This window comes from Anarhichas minor, unplaced genomic scaffold (genome assembly GCF_050575085.1).
Source record: "Anarhichas minor isolate MPS153535 unplaced genomic scaffold, ASM5057508v1 ptg000042l, whole genome shotgun sequence".
In the NCBI taxonomy this organism is placed as follows: Eukaryota; Metazoa; Chordata; class Actinopteri; order Perciformes; family Anarhichadidae; genus Anarhichas; species Anarhichas minor.
In genome coordinates, this window is record NW_027466488.1 from 6,136,111 (window position 1) to 6,154,265 (window position 18,155).

The window sequence follows — 18,155 nt, forward strand, 5'->3', positions numbered from 1 at the left end:
CCATCAAAAAGATGGATTCAAACATTGAAATAGTGCGGTAGTTTTAACTGAAAATGAACGTTAACTAACGGTATCAGAGAAGTCCTCAATCTCCTGGTTGTGGAGATGTAGAGTCGTACGAAACTCAGCAGAATAAGCTCTCTTCGGATAGATGTGTCGTTAACTCCGGTGAGGTTAGCGCTCCGTTGTTCGGTCAGCTAAGAAGGTATCGCTACTAAACAGCTCGTTTAACGTTACCTCTGGTAGACAAGCTGACTGTGGGTGAGAAGGAGCGCATGAATACACGCGCCTGCGGTGGTTTAATCTGTCACCATGAACAGGACCAAACTGAAGAAAACCAAGGTGAGTACAGAAGGTTTAGCTAACATGGCCGTTGTTTTTCTACAACAGTAGCAACGACTTTACGAGGATTTTAACAGGAACGTTACCGAACCAGCCTCTAACGAGACAGTATAACGTTAACGTTAACGGTTAAATGTGGCACCTGCGGTAGTTTATTATGTCCACAGTCTCTGGTTGACTCAGTTAAGTCTGGTTTAATCATTATATATATTAGGGGAACGACATATTCATACATTTATATACAAATGTTAAATGTGATGCTCTGTTGTAACTTGGTGTCTCATTGGACAACAGACGAATGTCTCCAGGTAAATGCAGGTACATGTTTTCTTTGTGGTTTCTGTCAGGCACCTGACGTGTCTGGTCAGAAGAACATCTCATCCTTCTTTTCCTCTCAAAACCACCAGAAGGTACTTTTTTCTTTTTCTTTCTTTTACTAAGTTGTTTCTGTCTTTGCAGCATTTTCAGTTTTTGACGGGATTTTCAAATCTTGATATTATAACATAATCACATTATGGATCATTTCGACAGATTAAGAATTTGAGAGATCATTATTAGTAATGTGCATGTATTTGCCAAATAGGTAGATGCATATATATTGTTCATTTCACCTGGTAACAACAATCGCATAAGAACATTACATAACTTATAACTGTAAATTGCTAAAATGGTGTCTTTAAGACCAGAATTAATTAAACATTACATATAATACCCACCATGTATAATTTCTCTGTGCTTTTTGTTTTGCTCGTGTTGGCAGCACTTTCTTCTTTTGTCTTTAAACTCATTACACACCTCTTTAAGTTGCTTTGGTCAAGGATGTTACTGATTTACTCATCTAATTGTTTTTACCTCTTATGTTTATCGTCTTCTGTTATTTACTTGCTTGTCCCTTTTCTTACCTTTTCCCTTGCTATGCACCCTACGCTGCAGTGCACTGTTGTATTTCTCTCTCATTTACATAAACAGTGTACTACTACTAACGTTTAGCTAATGTATCAACATTTTCATTTTACTATGTTTGTTTTAGGCCTTGTCGTCTTCCAAAAAATTCACTTGCACTGCACTTGCCAGGACTGAACCTCTAATCAAAGATGGTGAAACCTCCACATTCAGACCCCATTCCCCCCTAAAGAGGAGTATCCTTGGGGACCTTGAAAACTTCCTGTCCACCTCGCCTGATCTTTTCTCTGTGCCCGAGACCCCCAGCAGTCAGATCAGGCTCGATTCCCCTTCTCCTTCCAGAAATCCAGGTCGGCCGAGCCCCCAGCCCAGCAGAGAGGTGGCGAGCCTGGAGAAGCTCGGCCAACTGTCCCCCATCTGTCGGAGTCCTCGCTCCAAAGGGCAGAGTGCACGGAGAGTCGTAACCGAGGAGGGAAGAAAACCCAAGTGGGAAGAGGGATGTTCTGGCTCAGTAAAAAGAGTCATCAGCCCTCCTCAAGCGTCTCACAATGCAAAGAGACCAAGAAATGTCAATATGCAGGCACATACATCTGTGCTCAGCCCCACAGGTAGCAATCTGAAAGCAGCGAGGTCTGTGATTGGCACTTTGAAGACGCCTCGTTTTTCAAGAGTCCAGTCAGAGGGTCGGTCTGAGGGTCACAGCAGAAGTACTGAAGTGGTCTTCAATGGCAACAAAAACTCTTTTGGGGAACAGAGAAAACATCAGAATACGATGAATGAACATGAGAAAGATTCTGGTTTTACTGTGATAACAGAGCAGAAAGCAACTGAGGTGAAGGATACTCCCACTCTCATTGCTCACATGCACAAACCTGGTGCTCAAACCATAACGGCTGCAACGAAGAGAGGTGCGAAGGGGGGAGAGATTGACCTTAACAAGGCAGGAGCTACAGTAACAGCAATGACCTCGTCAAATGAAGACGGGGACAATGGGACATCATCGGATCAGGATCGAGCTGGAGGTAATTGTTAACTGTCACTATTTTTGTTGTGACAAAAAAGCAGGCATGTTGCAGAAGACTCCCAGCCCTGCTTTAATGTATGTTTCATTGAAAAACATGGAGTTCAAAAGTGTTTCTCTGAAGCAAAGTGTCCGTGTGATTGGCCCTCAGTTAAAAACATGGTGTCACCTACCAACAATGCCGCCTTTAAGACAAGGAAAACACAAGATTTAAGCTTTTAAACTATATTATGGAATCCCTGATGACTGTATATTGAGGGGCATATCATCATGATATTAATAATATATTTATACATTATACATGCAGCTTTATTTTACAGCCTTTTCTTTCCACGCTAATGTTTTTTTTTTTTTCTTCTTTTTCGCACAAAAGAAAATACAGGAGTGACGTCATCGGGTCCTGTGGAGGAGTTGTTGGACGAGAGCTGGTTTGCAGAGCAGATGGATCACAGTGAAGGTCTTGTCACAGATGATAAATCAAAAAAAGCCCGGTGAGAGATGCATGAACAGAATTTTGCCGCATAGTTTGATTAGGTTAGGGGATGATAAAATTGCTCATGTTGATAATAAAGGAGGAAATATGAGCACTTGACACAGAGTGTGTGGCTTCAAGCACTTGACCTGGTGACCAATAATCTGCTGACAAGCTGCTATCTGTCAGTTGATCCCTCTGTGGGCAGGTGTTTCAATTCATTCTGATTTTTAGAAATGATACGTGGCAGATGTATGATATATTTCCTCTCTGTTGATACAGTAAGGTGCCAGACCATGTGATCCTTTCTGGAGGCCTAAACAACCGCTACTGGGTTGTAGATGTGGAGGAGAGGCCTGGCCTCAAAGCACTGACCATCTCATGCTCCAAATCTCTACATCCAACTGAAACGTGTCTGTTGAAAGATGGATGGTAATACCTCGTGTTAAGGTCTTCTGTTCTGTTCACATTGTTATTCAATTACTTACTTTCATCGTGGTGTGCATCAAACTTCTCCCCACAATGCCCGGATTTGTGAAAGTAGCACTGAGTTTTCTGTTTCTTTGCCTATGTCTTCATTATGCGTGTTTGTGTGTCTTTGTCTTAATATCCGTCTAAAAGTATCATTCCTTTGGTATTTCCAGGGAAACGACGCCCGTTTGTTGTGGTGCTGTGGTGCATCTAGAGGGCTGCTCTGATGGTGGATGCTGGGTAGTGGACAGGGAGCAGGGCTTCCTGGTTTTACTACCTGACAGTCTTATCTCAGGTACCAGCATCTCTAACTCCATCCGCTGCATGAGACGTGCAGTACTGGGAGATATGTTCAAGGTAAAAAGCTTTACAAGTACTATGAATATCAGTACCTGTTTTTATGTTTGCTGATTATTGTGTATTGTCCCTAAATCTCCTATTTTATTAAGTGGGCAGTACACTCTCACACACAATGCTATACTCTTTACCTTCTCCTGTTCTTTCTGTTTGCCGTGATGCAGAGTTTTGACGGCGGCTCGAAGCAAATGCTAAACGGCACCATGGTCCATGAAGTCTTCCAGAGAGCAGCTACAGCTAAAGATTTTTCTTTGGAGACACTGTCTAAGATGGCGGACCAAGCCCTTTGCCGTCCTCAGTACCTGGGAGACATGTAAGCGGTCCGATTATACCCTACCCTAAAAATGATCAAGTGTCTCGACCCAATTCAGAATAGACCTTACCTCTAAATCTTGATAAGAGCAAATTCAAAAGATCTAAGTTTGATAAATTACAACTGTGTCTCTAACATGTGTTATTGAAAACAAAACACATGTTAGAGACGTTATAAATGAGACCAAATAAATCCATTTAGGCAGAGTTAGCAGACTATCTCATTCTTCTTATTTCCTTCATCAATAAAACAAACAATGTACGCTAGCTAGTTATGAGCAGGCTGCAATTATCAGAACAATAGGAACATTCAGGCTCCGCCATGTGGCTCAAAGGTGTCCTGCACATGTTAATGTTAAAAAGGAAGACTATGGAAGACATTTATTTGGCTAATAAAATCTCCAGCGACCCACCTGCGGGTCCCAACCTAGTCTATACAGGGTGCCACAAACCTTTAATGTGTGTAATGATACGGTTCACAGTTGTTCATAACAGAGCACTTGAATCATGAAATACAGAAACAATGGAGAAATACTGCACAGTTTTCATGTGATGTATCCACTTCATGTTTGTGTGCATATTCTTTGTCTTATTATGTTTGTGTTTTGTCCGTTGGTCTCTAGGTACAGTTTGGGTGTAAGTCAGGAAGAGATGAAGCAGGAGCTGCATGATTATCTTCCCTCACTGGAACATTGGGCAAAGGAATACCTGAGCTCCCCAACACCAAAAGCCATCAGCCTAAAAATGTATGTACACACACACACACACACAGCGCTAAAGATTTGTGAACAAAACTTTATTAGCTGTTTATATGTCAATCTCTGTCTCGATGAACTCAGCAACAGCAGATGTCAGGACTCTGCAACTGTTGTCACAATAGCAGAGCTGGCAGACATAGAAGAAAATGTGTGGTCGCCGAGATTTGGTCTGAAAGGGAAAATCGATGTAACGGCGCGGGTTCGAATTCAAAAACCACGAAGCGGTAGTCACAGAACGTCGGAGGAGAGGACTGTTCCCCTGGAGCTGAAAACTGGAAAGGAGTCAAACTCGATAGAACATCGCAGTCAGGTTGGTGGACCACACGGGCTCAACTAGGTAGATGTGCATATGTAGACTGTGAAAAGGCAGGTTTAAACCGACTTTCAAGATGTCCATATAAGTGTGTGTCTGTGTGTAGGTGATTCTTTACACTCTGATGAGCTTGGAGAGATACAATTCTGAAGCTGGCTTCCTGCTTTACCTCAAGACTGGCAGCCTGCACCCTGTAGTGGCCAGCCACATGGACCGCAGAGGTACAGTGCTCCCACATGAGCTTTGACAACTTGCCCAACACCAGTTTTAAACAACCATATAAAAATAGTGTTTTATATCATTAATAATTGTAGAGTTTTAAGCATATCAGGCGATATATTGTCCCAGAAATAACTGCGATTAACTCTTTTCTTAAGACCATTTTAGGCTGCTGATATAATATTAAAATAGCATAATAATGCAAGTACACCCTTTAAATGAGCAATGAACTTTTAATTATTAAAGATATTCAGGAATTGGAATGTTAAAAAAAAAAAAAGATATCCTAAATAAATAAAACTAAAACAATAAATATCAACTGTTAACAAAAATGTGCAAGTAGATATTAGTGAAAACTGCTGTTTATTCTGTTATGTCCATATATTATATGATAAGTCGATACAGTAAGTGTTGTTATTGGCCTATATAATCTTGTATACATGTATTATTAATTATTTACACATTTACAGTGTCCTTTCAACTAAATTGTGCATGTTTGAACCACAACACAATGCTGCAGTGAAACCAAAGTAGTCTTCTTACATTCTTTCACTGCAGCATGTCTGCCGTCGCCTTTATTGCTGAACTCTACGTTTATTTCAGAGCTGCTGAAGCTGAGGAACACCCTGGTTCATCACATCCACAACTGTGTGGAGAAAGAGGCGAAGCGGAGCCGTTTGTCTAAACTTCCTGACATCCTGACAGACAGACAAACCTGCCAGTATTGTCCTCAGCAGAGAAACTGTGCTTTATATGAAAGGTAACTTTTTTTTTGAACTCATGTTGCAGCTGTGGGAATGTTAAGCATTATGATTTTTATTAAACTTATCAGTCAGTTAAACTTGTCCTCTTTTCTCACAACTTCCTCTTTCTTTTTTCTCAAAACCTGTCCTCGCCCTTCCTCCAGGGTGGTCGATGGCAGCTCTGCAGACGTCTGCGAGGATGTTGTGCGTGACTTCCTCCAGCAGGAGACGGGTCACCTGATCCCACCACATCTAAGCTATTTCTCTCATTGGCTGCTGCTCTGCTGCCTTGAGGCTGCCAGCATGGAGGCCAAGAATGGCCGAAAGCGCGTGTGGCTTCAGACGGCTGAAGAGAGGTAAAAATCTGGTCTCTCAAACTTTAGACATGTAAACACTCCCAGTCCAATATATAAAAACGTGTGTAGAGAACTAGCCCCTTCATACTGTATGTAACGGTTAATACAGAGTATTTGTTTCATCTGACCTGTGTTTCTAGTGAGAAGAATGGGAGCTGTGTCGGGAATGTGCAGCTCAGTGGTCCAGTGACCGTGCAGTCTGAAGGGGTTTTCCTCCATCGTTTCCAGCGAAGCAGCGTGGTGCCACAGGAGGGTTTGGCCAGCAGCGGTTTGGCCAGCGGGGATCGCATAGTTGTCAGCGACCAGAAAGGTCGACTGGTTGGTTTGGCAACAGGATACCTGTGTGAGGTCAGCAGGACATCCATCAGCTGCACTCTGGACAGGTGAGAACGAATCCACATATAACTGCCATCTGAAGTATTTAAGACAAAGGAAAACTACAGGAGAGTGAATTGTTTGGATTCAGCTGCTCAGTTGAAGTCACTAATCCGATTTACACGTTGTGTGTTTTATAGAGACCTGTCCAAGTTCAGTGGTGTGTTGTTTCGATTGGACGGTGATGAAGGTGTGGTGGGCCTCAGCACTCACCTCACCAATCTCTCCAGGCTGATGGAAAACTGTCAGGACAGGTAGCTGCAGTAAAATGCAATAATGCAAAGTTGTGATTTTATAGAATGTATGGAATGGCAAAATCTAAATATTGCTAGTAGGACATTAACTAGGTGACAGTTAAAACAATAGCCTCAAACATTTTATATGTGTGCAGTGATCGTCTGAGGGAGCTGGTTGTCGACCTTCGTCCTCCAGAGTTTATTTCCAACCTCAGTTCTGTTCTGCCAAGAGAGGCCAAGGACACTGTGGCCAACATCCTGAAAGGTGACTAAGCTACACTGCTCTGCTCTTCCACTCTGCTTGTCTCATTTTCTTTCTTATCTGCTTTCCTTTACTCAGTTTTATTCTGCTTTCCATTACTGTGTGGCACAATACTATAAATGAGCAACTTAAAATGATATGCACACTTCCCCGGAAGTTTTGCTCAGTTGCGTAGTTGTAGTTTCACATTTAAATCAATAATAGAACATTTTCTAACAATGAACCCGTGTGTGTGTTCAGGTCTCAACAAACCCCAGAAGCAGGCCATGAAGAAGGTGTTGTTATCTAAAGACTACACACTGATTGTTGGCATGCCAGGGACGGGCAAAACCACAACCATCTGCACCCTGGTAAACTCCTAACCATGCTCTAAAAACCTCACCTCACCTGAACCGTAAATGGACATTATCTACTCCAAGTGAGACCAGAACTCTAACCCTCTCTTTCCTTCTTGCTCTTTGTCTCTTCCTCACTTTTTCTCTCAGGTTCGCATCCTTCATGCATGTGGGTTCAGTGTGTTGCTGACCAGCTACACCCACTCTGCTGTTGACAACATCCTGCTGAAGCTAAAGCGCTTCCGGGTTGGCTTTCTGCGTCTTGGACAGGGGCAGAAGGTGCAGTATGGTTTGATTTTATTCAATGTGTTCAGTACAGCATAGAAAATAAGCATTCACGTCCCACATTTTGTTATTTTAAACTGTCACTTTGTAGATATATTTGCTGTTTAAAAAAAGGTTATTCCATTCTCTCATGTGGTAGTTTGCATTAAAGCACAAATCACTAATAAATGTTATTGAAGTAATACAAAATATAAACATTTGGGGGATGGTTTGATCTGTATTTTTGAAATATTCAAGAGTTCAACAAATTAGAACCTCTAATGTTTAAATCTCTTGTTTTTTCCCCTCTGACTTCTCTGATTTCTCTCTTTTCTGCCGACCTCTCCAGGTTCATCCAGACATCCTGCCTTACACAGAGGAGAGCGCGAGAAAGAAGGGAGTTCACACTCTGTCAGAGTTAGAGCAGCTCTATAACAAGGAGGTAAGGAGTTAGTTTGTGGAATATCATAATTGCAACTACTTTGACTGATTTATAGACACTGAAATCAGCATTTCTTTTAAATATTTAACATCTAATCTCTATTTTTTTTCTGCATCAAGACATGCCACTTGTTGATATTGTAATTTAACAAATGTACAAATGTTGTGAACATCTTACCATTCTAAACTGATTCTCTCTCTCTCTGTCTCTGTCTAGCTGGTAGTGGCAACCACCTGTATGGGCATCAAGCATCCCATTTTCACACGTCGCCGGTTTGATTTCTGCATCGTAGACGAAGCTTCACAGATCAGCCAGCCTATCTGTTTGGGACCCCTGTTCTATGCCAAGAGATTTGTCCTGGTGGGAGATCACCAACAGCTGCCACCAATAGTACAAAATAAGGAGGCGAGGTAAAGTGTGTATGTGTAGATTAGGTATATGTTGTTAAATTGATCAAATAAAAACTAGCGTGCTAAAGTAACACTTCACCCCTAAAATGACCATCTGCATATCGATTATTCTATTATAAAAAGCGGACTAGATCTTTGATGATTTGAAATAAATTGAGGCCAGGTTTAACAACAGCAAAACTATATCAAAACATCCATTTACAAACTCTCACACAACTTTTTCAGTGTGCAAAGACTCGCAGCGCACCTACAAAAGCATGAGACAGTAGTGCCACAAGTGTTTAGGGAAAAATGCACGTTTGGAAAGTACTGAGCGTACAACAGGATAAACGATACCTGGATTATCCTGTGAGAGTTTCTAAAAAGAAGTTTTGATATAGTTTTTCTGTTAAACCTGGCCTCCAATTCACTTTTGGATTCTCCGTTCATGGTTGAGGCATGCGAGAAAAACTAAGTTTTCCTCCAGAATTCAAGGAAACGTGAGTAAGTCATTGATATACAAATGGTCATGATAACGGTGAAGTATTCCTTTCGTACTTTTTTGTAGTTATTTGTCTTCGTGAGGGTAAAACATGGAGGAAGCGCAGGGTAAATTTGGTAATTAATGCAAAGTTAGAATAATGTCAATAGAAATATCAGTTCCCAATTTCTTTATTCTTTTTCTTCTAGGTCACTTGGGATGGACGAAAGTCTTTTTAAGCGACTAGAGCTCCACAGTGAAGCAGTGGTCCAACTCAATGTACAGTACCGGATGAATAGGTACACCAACATACACAGACAACACTATATGCTTCAGTAATATTCTCTTGTTTATCATGAGCTCATCCATTAGACCATTCAAATGGCAATTGAACTCTTATCTACGAGGACACACGCCATAATAAACAGTGTGTGCTCTGTGTTTTTAGGCAGATAATGTCTCTCAGTAACTCCCTGATGTATGAGGGCCGGCTGGAGTGTGGATCAGAGAGGACAGCCACGGCCCTGCTCAGCCTGCCCTTCCTGCTCTCTGTCCAGTCGGAGCTTAGTTCCTACTCCAAGTCTCATCCGCAGCACGACCTGGCTTGGATACATGCCACATTGTTGCCCAGCAGCCCTGTCTGCTTCCTAGACTGCTCCATGGTTGGTTGAATGTTTTACGAGCCACCTTTTTACCCGTTATTAGCCAAGAGGATCGATGCATCTTTTATTAGGTCTGCCTTCTAGTGAAAGGTCAAGGAATTAAGTCGGCTGCCTCAACAGTCGAAGAAAGTTATTTATGCGAAATAAGATTGTCGTGAGTAAGACAAAGGAGGTGTGCTGGTCTACATCTTGTTTTTCTCCTTTAGGTGCCAGCAGTGGAGTCTGTGGAGAAGGGAGGCGTTAGCAATCATACCGAAGCTGCTCTCATACACAAGTTGCTTTCACTGCTGATAAAGGTGCATCATTTGCATTTGAAGTATTTATGGCATAAAAACTGGGTTTTTAAAGTCCTGGCTTAATTCTTGGGGTCATGAAGTGTTCTTAATACAGGGGAGGGGGGGGGGAATAGAGAAATAGTAGCTATTTATCATACTAACCCCTGCTTATTTTACTTTCTTCAGGCAGGGTGTAAGCCCAGTGATATAGGTGTTATCGCCCCCTACAGGCAGCAGTTAAAGAGTATCTCTGCTCTGCTGCAGTCCTCTGCTTTCACCGGTGTGGAGGTGAATACAGTGGATAAATACCAAGGACGGGACAAAAGTCTGATCATCTTTTCTTTTGTCAGGAGCACTGCAGAGGAAGGAAACGTAAGTGTTTGTCTTCCCATTGTCCTTTTTTTAACTCCTCTTCTCCTCTCTGCATTAGTGAACAAGCAAATAAACAAGTGAGTGGAAAAATGACCTGATTCTCTGCTGCTTCTCCTTTCATAGTTAGGAGAGCTGTTGAAGGACTGGCGTCGCCTGAATGTAGCCATTACCAGGGCTAAACACAAGCTGCTGATGGTGGGGTCCGCCACGACGCTACGACGCTACGCACCTGTGGAGAAACTGCTCAACCATCTGCAGCAAGAGGACATGATATCCTTTAATTACAAAATAATCTTTAATGGGAGTACTGTAAGCATTAAGTCAGTTATTGCAAAATGCGTTACTGAACTGGTTACTGCAGAAGTCTTTTTTTCAGTTCTATACAGCAGAATTAAGCTTCACATGTTACGGAAATTTAAAGTGTGCTGAACAGCAAGTCCCCAGTGTTTCCAAAGAATGGTGGCTGAGACTACGAGACTGCTTCTAAGCAGTTTTTAGTGATTTAACCTTTGTTCTTGTTACATGTCGTCTTTGTAGACGCAGAATACATAGAGACATTTGTTTTTCCTGAACCCTTACTTCACATTATCCAGCTCCCCCCAGCTGCCCACAAGGCCTTACCAAGCATGCCCCTGTGATGGAAGTCTGGTGGTATTTCAGGTCACCTCATCAGGGCAGAGGTTTTATGCCAATCTTGAGGCCAAAGATGCAAGTCTTAATGTTGATTAATTATAAATACAACACATTTAATACACAGTTTTAAAAGTATCAATAGTTGATGTCTGTGCGGTGAAACAAGGTACTGGACACTGAACAGCTAAAATATTTGCACACAAAATTGTACTGTATCTTTAATTGGTTGAACTGTCACTGGTGGATTATGGTACTGTCCATCAAACATCAACTAGGAATAAACTAAACTATGGTACTTTTGATCAAATACCTCTATCGATACACTGACAATATTCACTGTTGGTACTTTCTCTAAGCGTTTACACACAACACAGAAAGTCACTCATAATGTGAATATGGAGACCAAACCTTTTTATAGTTCATGTCACTCAGCTACAACAGTCAGATATGCTCAGGAAGGTCTATCAGTCCACTAAAACACAGTTTTAAGGACAAAATTGTTGCACTTAAAACTGAAAAGTGAAGCTACATCACAATATTACAATAAACTTTGATTTAGTTTTAAAGGACCTAATCAATATCTTTTGTTCCAGCTCGAACCTCAAGAACATTTATGAACCATGAGGTGATTGCTGTAGTGTATAGTTTCTTGTTTAGTGGTTCAACTGGACTTCATACATACTTGAAATATATGTTGATGCAATATAGAAATATTGCATCAACATTACTCTGTTTTAATCTGTGAATCGGCCACACCGACCTACAACAGTACAGAAATGAAACAACAAACTGGTATATAAATAGTTTCTCTTTATTCCTCAGTTAACAACATTATACTGTTGGTAACAGAAAAAGCTAAAGCAAGTTTTTGATTCACTTCCTTTTGCGTACAACAATATACGTGAAAATCTAAAGCTGTACGGAGACGGAATGATAAAGGAAGCTACCTGGTATCATGATAATCAGTTAAAACTCAAGGAATATGTAGGAAACCACAAGTTAGGAGGAAATATATTCTGCTAAAATGTAATTTAATGCTGATCTGTGATAATTTAACTGGTGATTATTCTTTTAATTATTAGAGCATGCTGGAAAACCGACAACCTCTGATTTTACATGTTTTGTGTGTGTATTTTGTTAATACTGAGATTTTTGCGTTATGAGAATAAATACAAATACTATCAAAGTGTGAGGTGTATTTTTACATCCTGTTGTGTGTTGTCATGCTTAGTGATGTTTCATTATTAGATTGACCAGTCTGGACAATAATGCTTTGTTTAAATTGACTCATTTTTATTACATTTTTTTTTTTAAATCATATGGTACAACGCCTGTTTGTGGGTACATAATGACTGTCCCATCATCCCCAACCCTCCTAGCGTGCATGTGGCTATAGTGTGATTGTTCCCTGCAGCACAGTGACGGACTGTCCAGATATATTGATTCTTCCGTCATCTCTCACTTCTAGTTCCAGCTCCCCGCCTCGACTGGAGCACTGGTAAGCTACACAAACACAGAGGGGATAAAACGAGCGTCAGTATCTGTTTATAGGGAGAAACAATGCCTGAGATCAAGTTAATCACACAAAAAGACTTTGCCTCTGGTTTAGTTTAATTGCATTGGTTTAGAATTAGAGAAATTGCTAATCAGATTAATTTGACGGAATTAATAATAAAAACAAAGCAAAACAATGCGCACCAACGCAGAGAGGCAGCCATCTGCGGAACCATCTTATCTGGTGATAAGTTTATGTTGATTTTATATGATAATGTGATGTACTTTTTAAAAACTTTTATATTCTGTATATTGATTAGTTCGGAGCCTATTAGCACGATGAATATCTTCCCCTAGGCTACGATTTTACAACACCAACACTTCTGTAACACTTGTATAGTATAATTATAATGTAACAACATACTATTACTGTATGAATATATTAAACACTGTCAACTTTCATTTTGCTGATGTTTTGATCATTTTAGCCTCTTCTGTATTTATAGAATGTAGTCTGAATCATTCATTGCAATATGTAACCTGATTCTCATGTTTTACTGCTAACAGATCTCTTATACGACTGCCCACTGACATGGCATTAAAGTTATCATTGAAAATGTTGCTCTCGAAACATCTTAAAATGCACATTTTTAGATCATGGAAATCAGAAATTTTCTGAAGGGGGTGGGACAAAACCCCTAACAGACAGAACACTCATTTTTTGAACCTCTCTATTTTTCTAAAAACCCTGTTTATGGCCATGGTTGGACCTGTGTTGATACATTGTTTTGAAGCTTTAATTTCCAAGTTAAGAACCACTAATTTAAGATGACAATGATGAAGTATTATTTTCTTAAGTCTTCAATGAAATCCACACAGCTTCTAAAGGCTTTTATTTTGAAGGTTACCCACAAAGTTGCAGCGAACCCGGATGTTCTTCCATTAACAACATGGCGCCTAACGTTAGTAGAAACAGCAGAGTATCTTTGTTGTGTTGATAAAGTATCAGTTAGCTCCATCAGTACTGGTAGACCAGAGTCTCTAGCTGTGTCTCAATTCAGGGGCTGCATCCTTCGGAGGACCCAGCCTTCGCGGTCTACGTGGGCCGCGTCCTTTGAGGACCGCAAAGGCTAGACCGTGCGGTCTACGAAATGAGACGGCCTACGCTACAGAGGACTTCCTGTTTGCGTCAACAGCTGTTCCCGCCCCGCCCCCCTCTTGCTGCTCCCGTCCCTAAAATCCCTGCTCAACAGGATTATATATATATAATATATATATATATATATAATATATACATTAAACTAAAACCTATTCAGTATATATACTGGAAAGGTTTTAGTTTAGTGTTTTAATCAGTTTTTTTATCATATATTCAATAATAAATTCATAGATCTTTTTCATAATATTGTTTTTCTATATTAATAATCAGTTAATTAAATCAGTTACTAATAACTAATTTTCAATCAGTTATAGTTCTGGTAATTAAATTAATTTATCAATAACTTTATTTAATTTCATTCACACATACATATATATTTACATGTACATATATATATAGCAATCCTAAGGCAGAGGAAATCAATCAAGACAGTTAATATTAACAGCAGCAAAACAAATGTCAGCAAACGTGTTTATTAACTCTCAGTAACACACGTGCATATACTTTATATTTTTTAAATAAGTTGATGAAAAGAGAAACATTTATCAATAATGTTCACACAGGGATGCAAACTTAGAAGATTGACACATTTTACACAGCATAATATATACATATTCACATAGAAATCATTTACATGGACGTCTTGTGTAAATTTAAATAAATAAAATAAAAAGGTGACATCACAACTGTCATCTCTGTGACAGCAACATGAACACATGAGAAGGATCTACTGGTTGTGTTATTAGTGAAGGCTTTGTACAGGATGAGAGCTCATGTAACTGTAACCTGAAGTACAGGATGGTCAAATGGAGATATTACAAATGGACTAATGTCTTAATTCAAAGCTACGGCTGCTGAATGTTTGTCCATCGTTCTCCCCTCAGCTCCTGGCTCTCTGTAACAAAACATGAACAGAATCAGCAAAATACTCAAATTCAGTGTATTCGTGTAGTTAATCTCAACGTTTGAAACGTTACCGGACTTAAAGTGATATTTCAGGTTCACAACCGGTCTACCTGAGCTCACGTTGGTCCGTTTATGTACATGATATAAAGTATAAATCATCTGTAAAATCATCACAAACTCAGGAAGATATTATTCAACCTCTGAGGTTTGAAAGTGAAGTTTTTAAAAGTTACTTTACAAGGCTTAACTACGGTCGGATGCAGGCAGCCGAGCTGCCGGTAATAGCGCACCGGCACGCAATGCATCTTGGGATATGGTGGGCCGCGAAGCATACATCAGATGTGTCCTCCAAATCTCCGACGACAAGGCTGCATTCGTCGGCTGCATTGAAGGACTCTTCAACAAAAATGCGAAATGGGACAGCACTAGTCGCAGCGCTGTGACGCAACCGGTCTACGAATGCAGCCTCCGAAGGATGCAGACCCTGAATTGAGACACAGCTTCTGTATGTCTCGATGAACCTGTCTGAATGGACTTTTAGCTGTTCACCTTTTTTCTGGATGTTTTTCCTCTGACTCATCTCCCGGTAGCCTACAAAGCTATTGAAGTTAGCTTAGCATGCAAGCATGCTGTGCAAGTTAGCAACACAGCGCTAGTCAGAGTTTAATGGAGAGTAAACGGTGTTTCTGACGGAGTTTGTGTGGAGAAAACGTTTCTGTGGTTTAGTGAAAATGTCTCGAGTCCAAATGCTGAGATCTTTGTTCAACCAGCGACTAACTGCGGCTGCTGAAGAGATATTTGGTCTGTTTGAAAGAACGATAGCAGAGTACGAGGAGGAACTCTCTGGTTCAAAAGAGGAGAACGAGCGACAACGGAAACTACTGTACGCTGTTTTGAACCCTGTAGTCCGGATACAAAGAGCAGGTTGGTTCACTTTGTTTCTTCTCTCAGTTATCAAACACTGTTTATGCTACGTCTGCTAACTTTATAGTTTAGTTTGGAGTGAGATTCGGTTGCAATTAATCTTTTTCTTCTTCTGATCTATTCTCTCAGCTTCTAACGTTATATGACAGACAATATTTCAGTTTGTTCTCTTTGATAACACCACATGGATTTAGCAGCTTGTTGAATTCTAAAATGGTTCATATGTTCATGGTCACATACGAGTTCATTATATTATTATATTATCTGGTTCCATTGATAACATCCAGCTATTATCACAACACATATACACAAAATCATCACAGAAAACTGCTCCCTAAAATATGATCATAAATCAACAAACATCTATCAAACAATTACAAGCACACTACCTAAGAGCAACACATAACCGTGTGTACGAGTGTGTGTGGGGGGGTTCTACCTTGACCTATAGGTTCCTGAGAGCAGTCTCTAGACGAAGTTTATTAGTTCAGATTGTGTCATTGTTGTTATTGTCACATTTCAGTTTCATCATCTTTACATGGATGTTCTCTACAGCTGACTACCATGGTGGAGTGCTATTGGTTTAGAAACGGAGCGCACCTATGATGCACGACGTCCACGGTTACGTTGTGGCTGCTTCTGAATGTTGTATCCACTGTTTCTACGGTGGCACGTTTAAGTACATTTGTCAACTATAACTGCCCACAGTTGACTTTTTTTGCCATGTGACTATTGATGAGCTCATTGCTGCTGGTGCGTTGTGTCTTTACAATTTGTGTCGTTATCTCTGTTTGGTAACTGTGCACAGGGAGTGTAAGAGGGAATGATAGCAGGAAAACAAAGTATGTACAGGAGACTTTGCTCAATACTAATATTTCTTTGTAACGTCTCTGTGTGTGTTTTCTGTTTTCCTGCAGACGTCCAGCAGCTGTTGGTGGTTAAAGAAGAGGTTCCCCCTGAGCAGCAGGAGTGGAGCTCCAGTCTGGACCAGAAGGACCCAGAGCCTCCACACATTAAAGAGGAACAGGAGGACCCAGAGCCTCCACACATTAAAGAGGAACAGGAGAAACTCTGGACCAGTCAGGAGGGAGAGCAGCTTCAAGGACTGGAGGAGGCTGATGTCAAGTTCTCATTCACTCCTGTGAAGAGTGAAGATGATGAAGAGGAAGCTCAGTCCTCACAGCTTCATGAAAGACAAACTGAACAGATGGAGACAAAAGCTGATGGAGAGGACTGTGTAGGACCAGAACCAGACAGGAACTCGGATCCAGATAGACATCAAGGACCAGATACTGATGGAGACTATTCTGACAGTGATGATTGGAAGGGGACCAGAGAACCTCAGTCAGGTTTAAACTCTTTGAAACCTGATGAAGTTTCTGTCAGGGATTCAAGATGTAGTGCTGGTGAGAAACCTTTTAGATCCTCTGAGTGTGGGAAAAGCACTGGCACGAGTGGAGATCTGAAGAAACGCATGATAATCCACACAGGAGAGAAACCTTTCAGCTGCTCAGTCTGTAAGAAATCTTTTAGCAAGCGTACAACTTTACAGACACACATGATAATCCACACAGGAGAGAAACCTTTCAGCTGCTCAGTCTGTAAGAAGTCTTTTAGCAAGCGTACAACTTTACAGACACACATGAGACTCCACACAGGAGAGAAACCTTTCAGCTGCTCAGTCTGTAAGAAGTCTTTTAGCAAGCGTACAACTTTACAGACACACATGATAATCCACACAGGAGAGAAACCTTTCAGCTGCTCAGTCTGTAAGAAGTCTTTTAGCAAGCGTACAACTTTACAGACACACATGAGACTCCACACAGGAGAGAAACCTTTCAGTTGCTCAGTTTGTGATGAACGATTTCGGCACAAGTCAATTCTGAAGTTACACATGATTATTCATACAAGTACCAACCGGCTTTAGTGGTTCTGTTTGTATACAAAAGGTAAATCTGACGCGCCACATAACAGGGGAAGAACTCTGGTGCTTTTTATCCTATCTTTATTCAAAAGCATGTTTTAATTTGAGTGTTGCTTATTGATTCCACGTTTAGATTTTGAATTGTTTCCCTCTAACCCTGTCCTCACACACAATTAGCCCCCGCTTGCGATTAGTGACACAATAAACCTTGATCGCTCTGAGAGATCCATGCTTTGCTTAAGGTGACGCCTCCTCAGGTTGGCAGGGAGTTAGTACTGTTAGTTTTAACAAAGGTTGGGTAATATTGTTAAGATACTTTTTGTAATCTCTTGTCATAAGTTTGTGACTAAAGCATTAAAGTGACGAGCACATTATTGCACAGTGTTCATTTGATGATTTTTAAGTGATTTTTCATAAATTGATTAATGTATAATCTTACATACTCTTGAGATTAGAATTGTTTAAGATAAGTAATTGAAGTAACCTTGGATTGATGCAAAAAATGTAAATCATTTAAAGAAATATCCGGACTGACATTTCACTCAGGTGCTGGACAGGAAGGACAAGAAACGAGTGTTAACTGAAAGAAACGTCAAAATTGGAAGAGTACGTTGATCTTGTGTAGAATTAGCTTTTGACAATTTGTCTTTTCTTTTATTAACTTTTTGAGTCATCCATTTTTGTAACCGTTAACCTACTTTTTATTGTAAGAAACAAATAAAACTGGTTTGTATTTTGTACACTCCAACCGAAGT

The 18,155-nt window shown here is 40.5% G+C and overlaps 1 protein-coding gene and 1 pseudogene across 1 annotated transcript; both read left to right on the forward strand.

The window, feature by feature from the left end:
• On the forward strand, window positions 1-12,179 carry dna2 (DNA replication helicase/nuclease 2). The gene is made up of 25 exons (XM_076109793.1): window positions 1-342; window positions 690-752; window positions 1,373-2,267; window positions 2,640-2,757; window positions 3,021-3,170; window positions 3,383-3,566; window positions 3,731-3,879; window positions 4,502-4,624; window positions 4,718-4,946; window positions 5,056-5,170; window positions 5,772-5,928; window positions 6,076-6,267; window positions 6,408-6,650; window positions 6,783-6,896; window positions 7,034-7,143; window positions 7,381-7,490; window positions 7,626-7,754; window positions 8,089-8,181; window positions 8,398-8,591; window positions 9,261-9,350; window positions 9,500-9,713; window positions 9,920-10,009; window positions 10,175-10,360; window positions 10,484-10,630; window positions 10,945-12,179. The coding sequence occupies exons 1-25, from the start codon at window positions 313-315 to the stop codon at window positions 10,996-10,998; spliced, it is 4,179 nt and encodes a 1,392-aa protein (XP_075965908.1). The 5' UTR covers window positions 1-312; the 3' UTR covers window positions 10,999-12,179.
• A 2,695-nt stretch (window positions 12,180-14,874) lies between these two features.
• Window positions 14,875-18,153, forward strand: LOC142969785 (uncharacterized; annotated as a pseudogene).
• Window positions 18,154-18,155: the final 2 nt, after the last annotated feature.

Excerpts from the sequence above, each read along its gene's own strand:
- dna2 (XM_076109793.1), top strand. The coding sequence starts at position 313 with ATGAACAGGACCAAACTGAAGAAAACCAAG. Across the intron at positions 4,625-4,717 it reads AAAGCCATCAGCCTAAAAAT|CAACAGCAGATGTCAGGACT; the intron begins GTATGTACACAC and ends CGATGAACTCAG. Across the intron at positions 8,592-9,260 it reads GTACAAAATAAGGAGGCGAG|GTCACTTGGGATGGACGAAA; the intron begins GTAAAGTGTGTA and ends TTTTTCTTCTAG.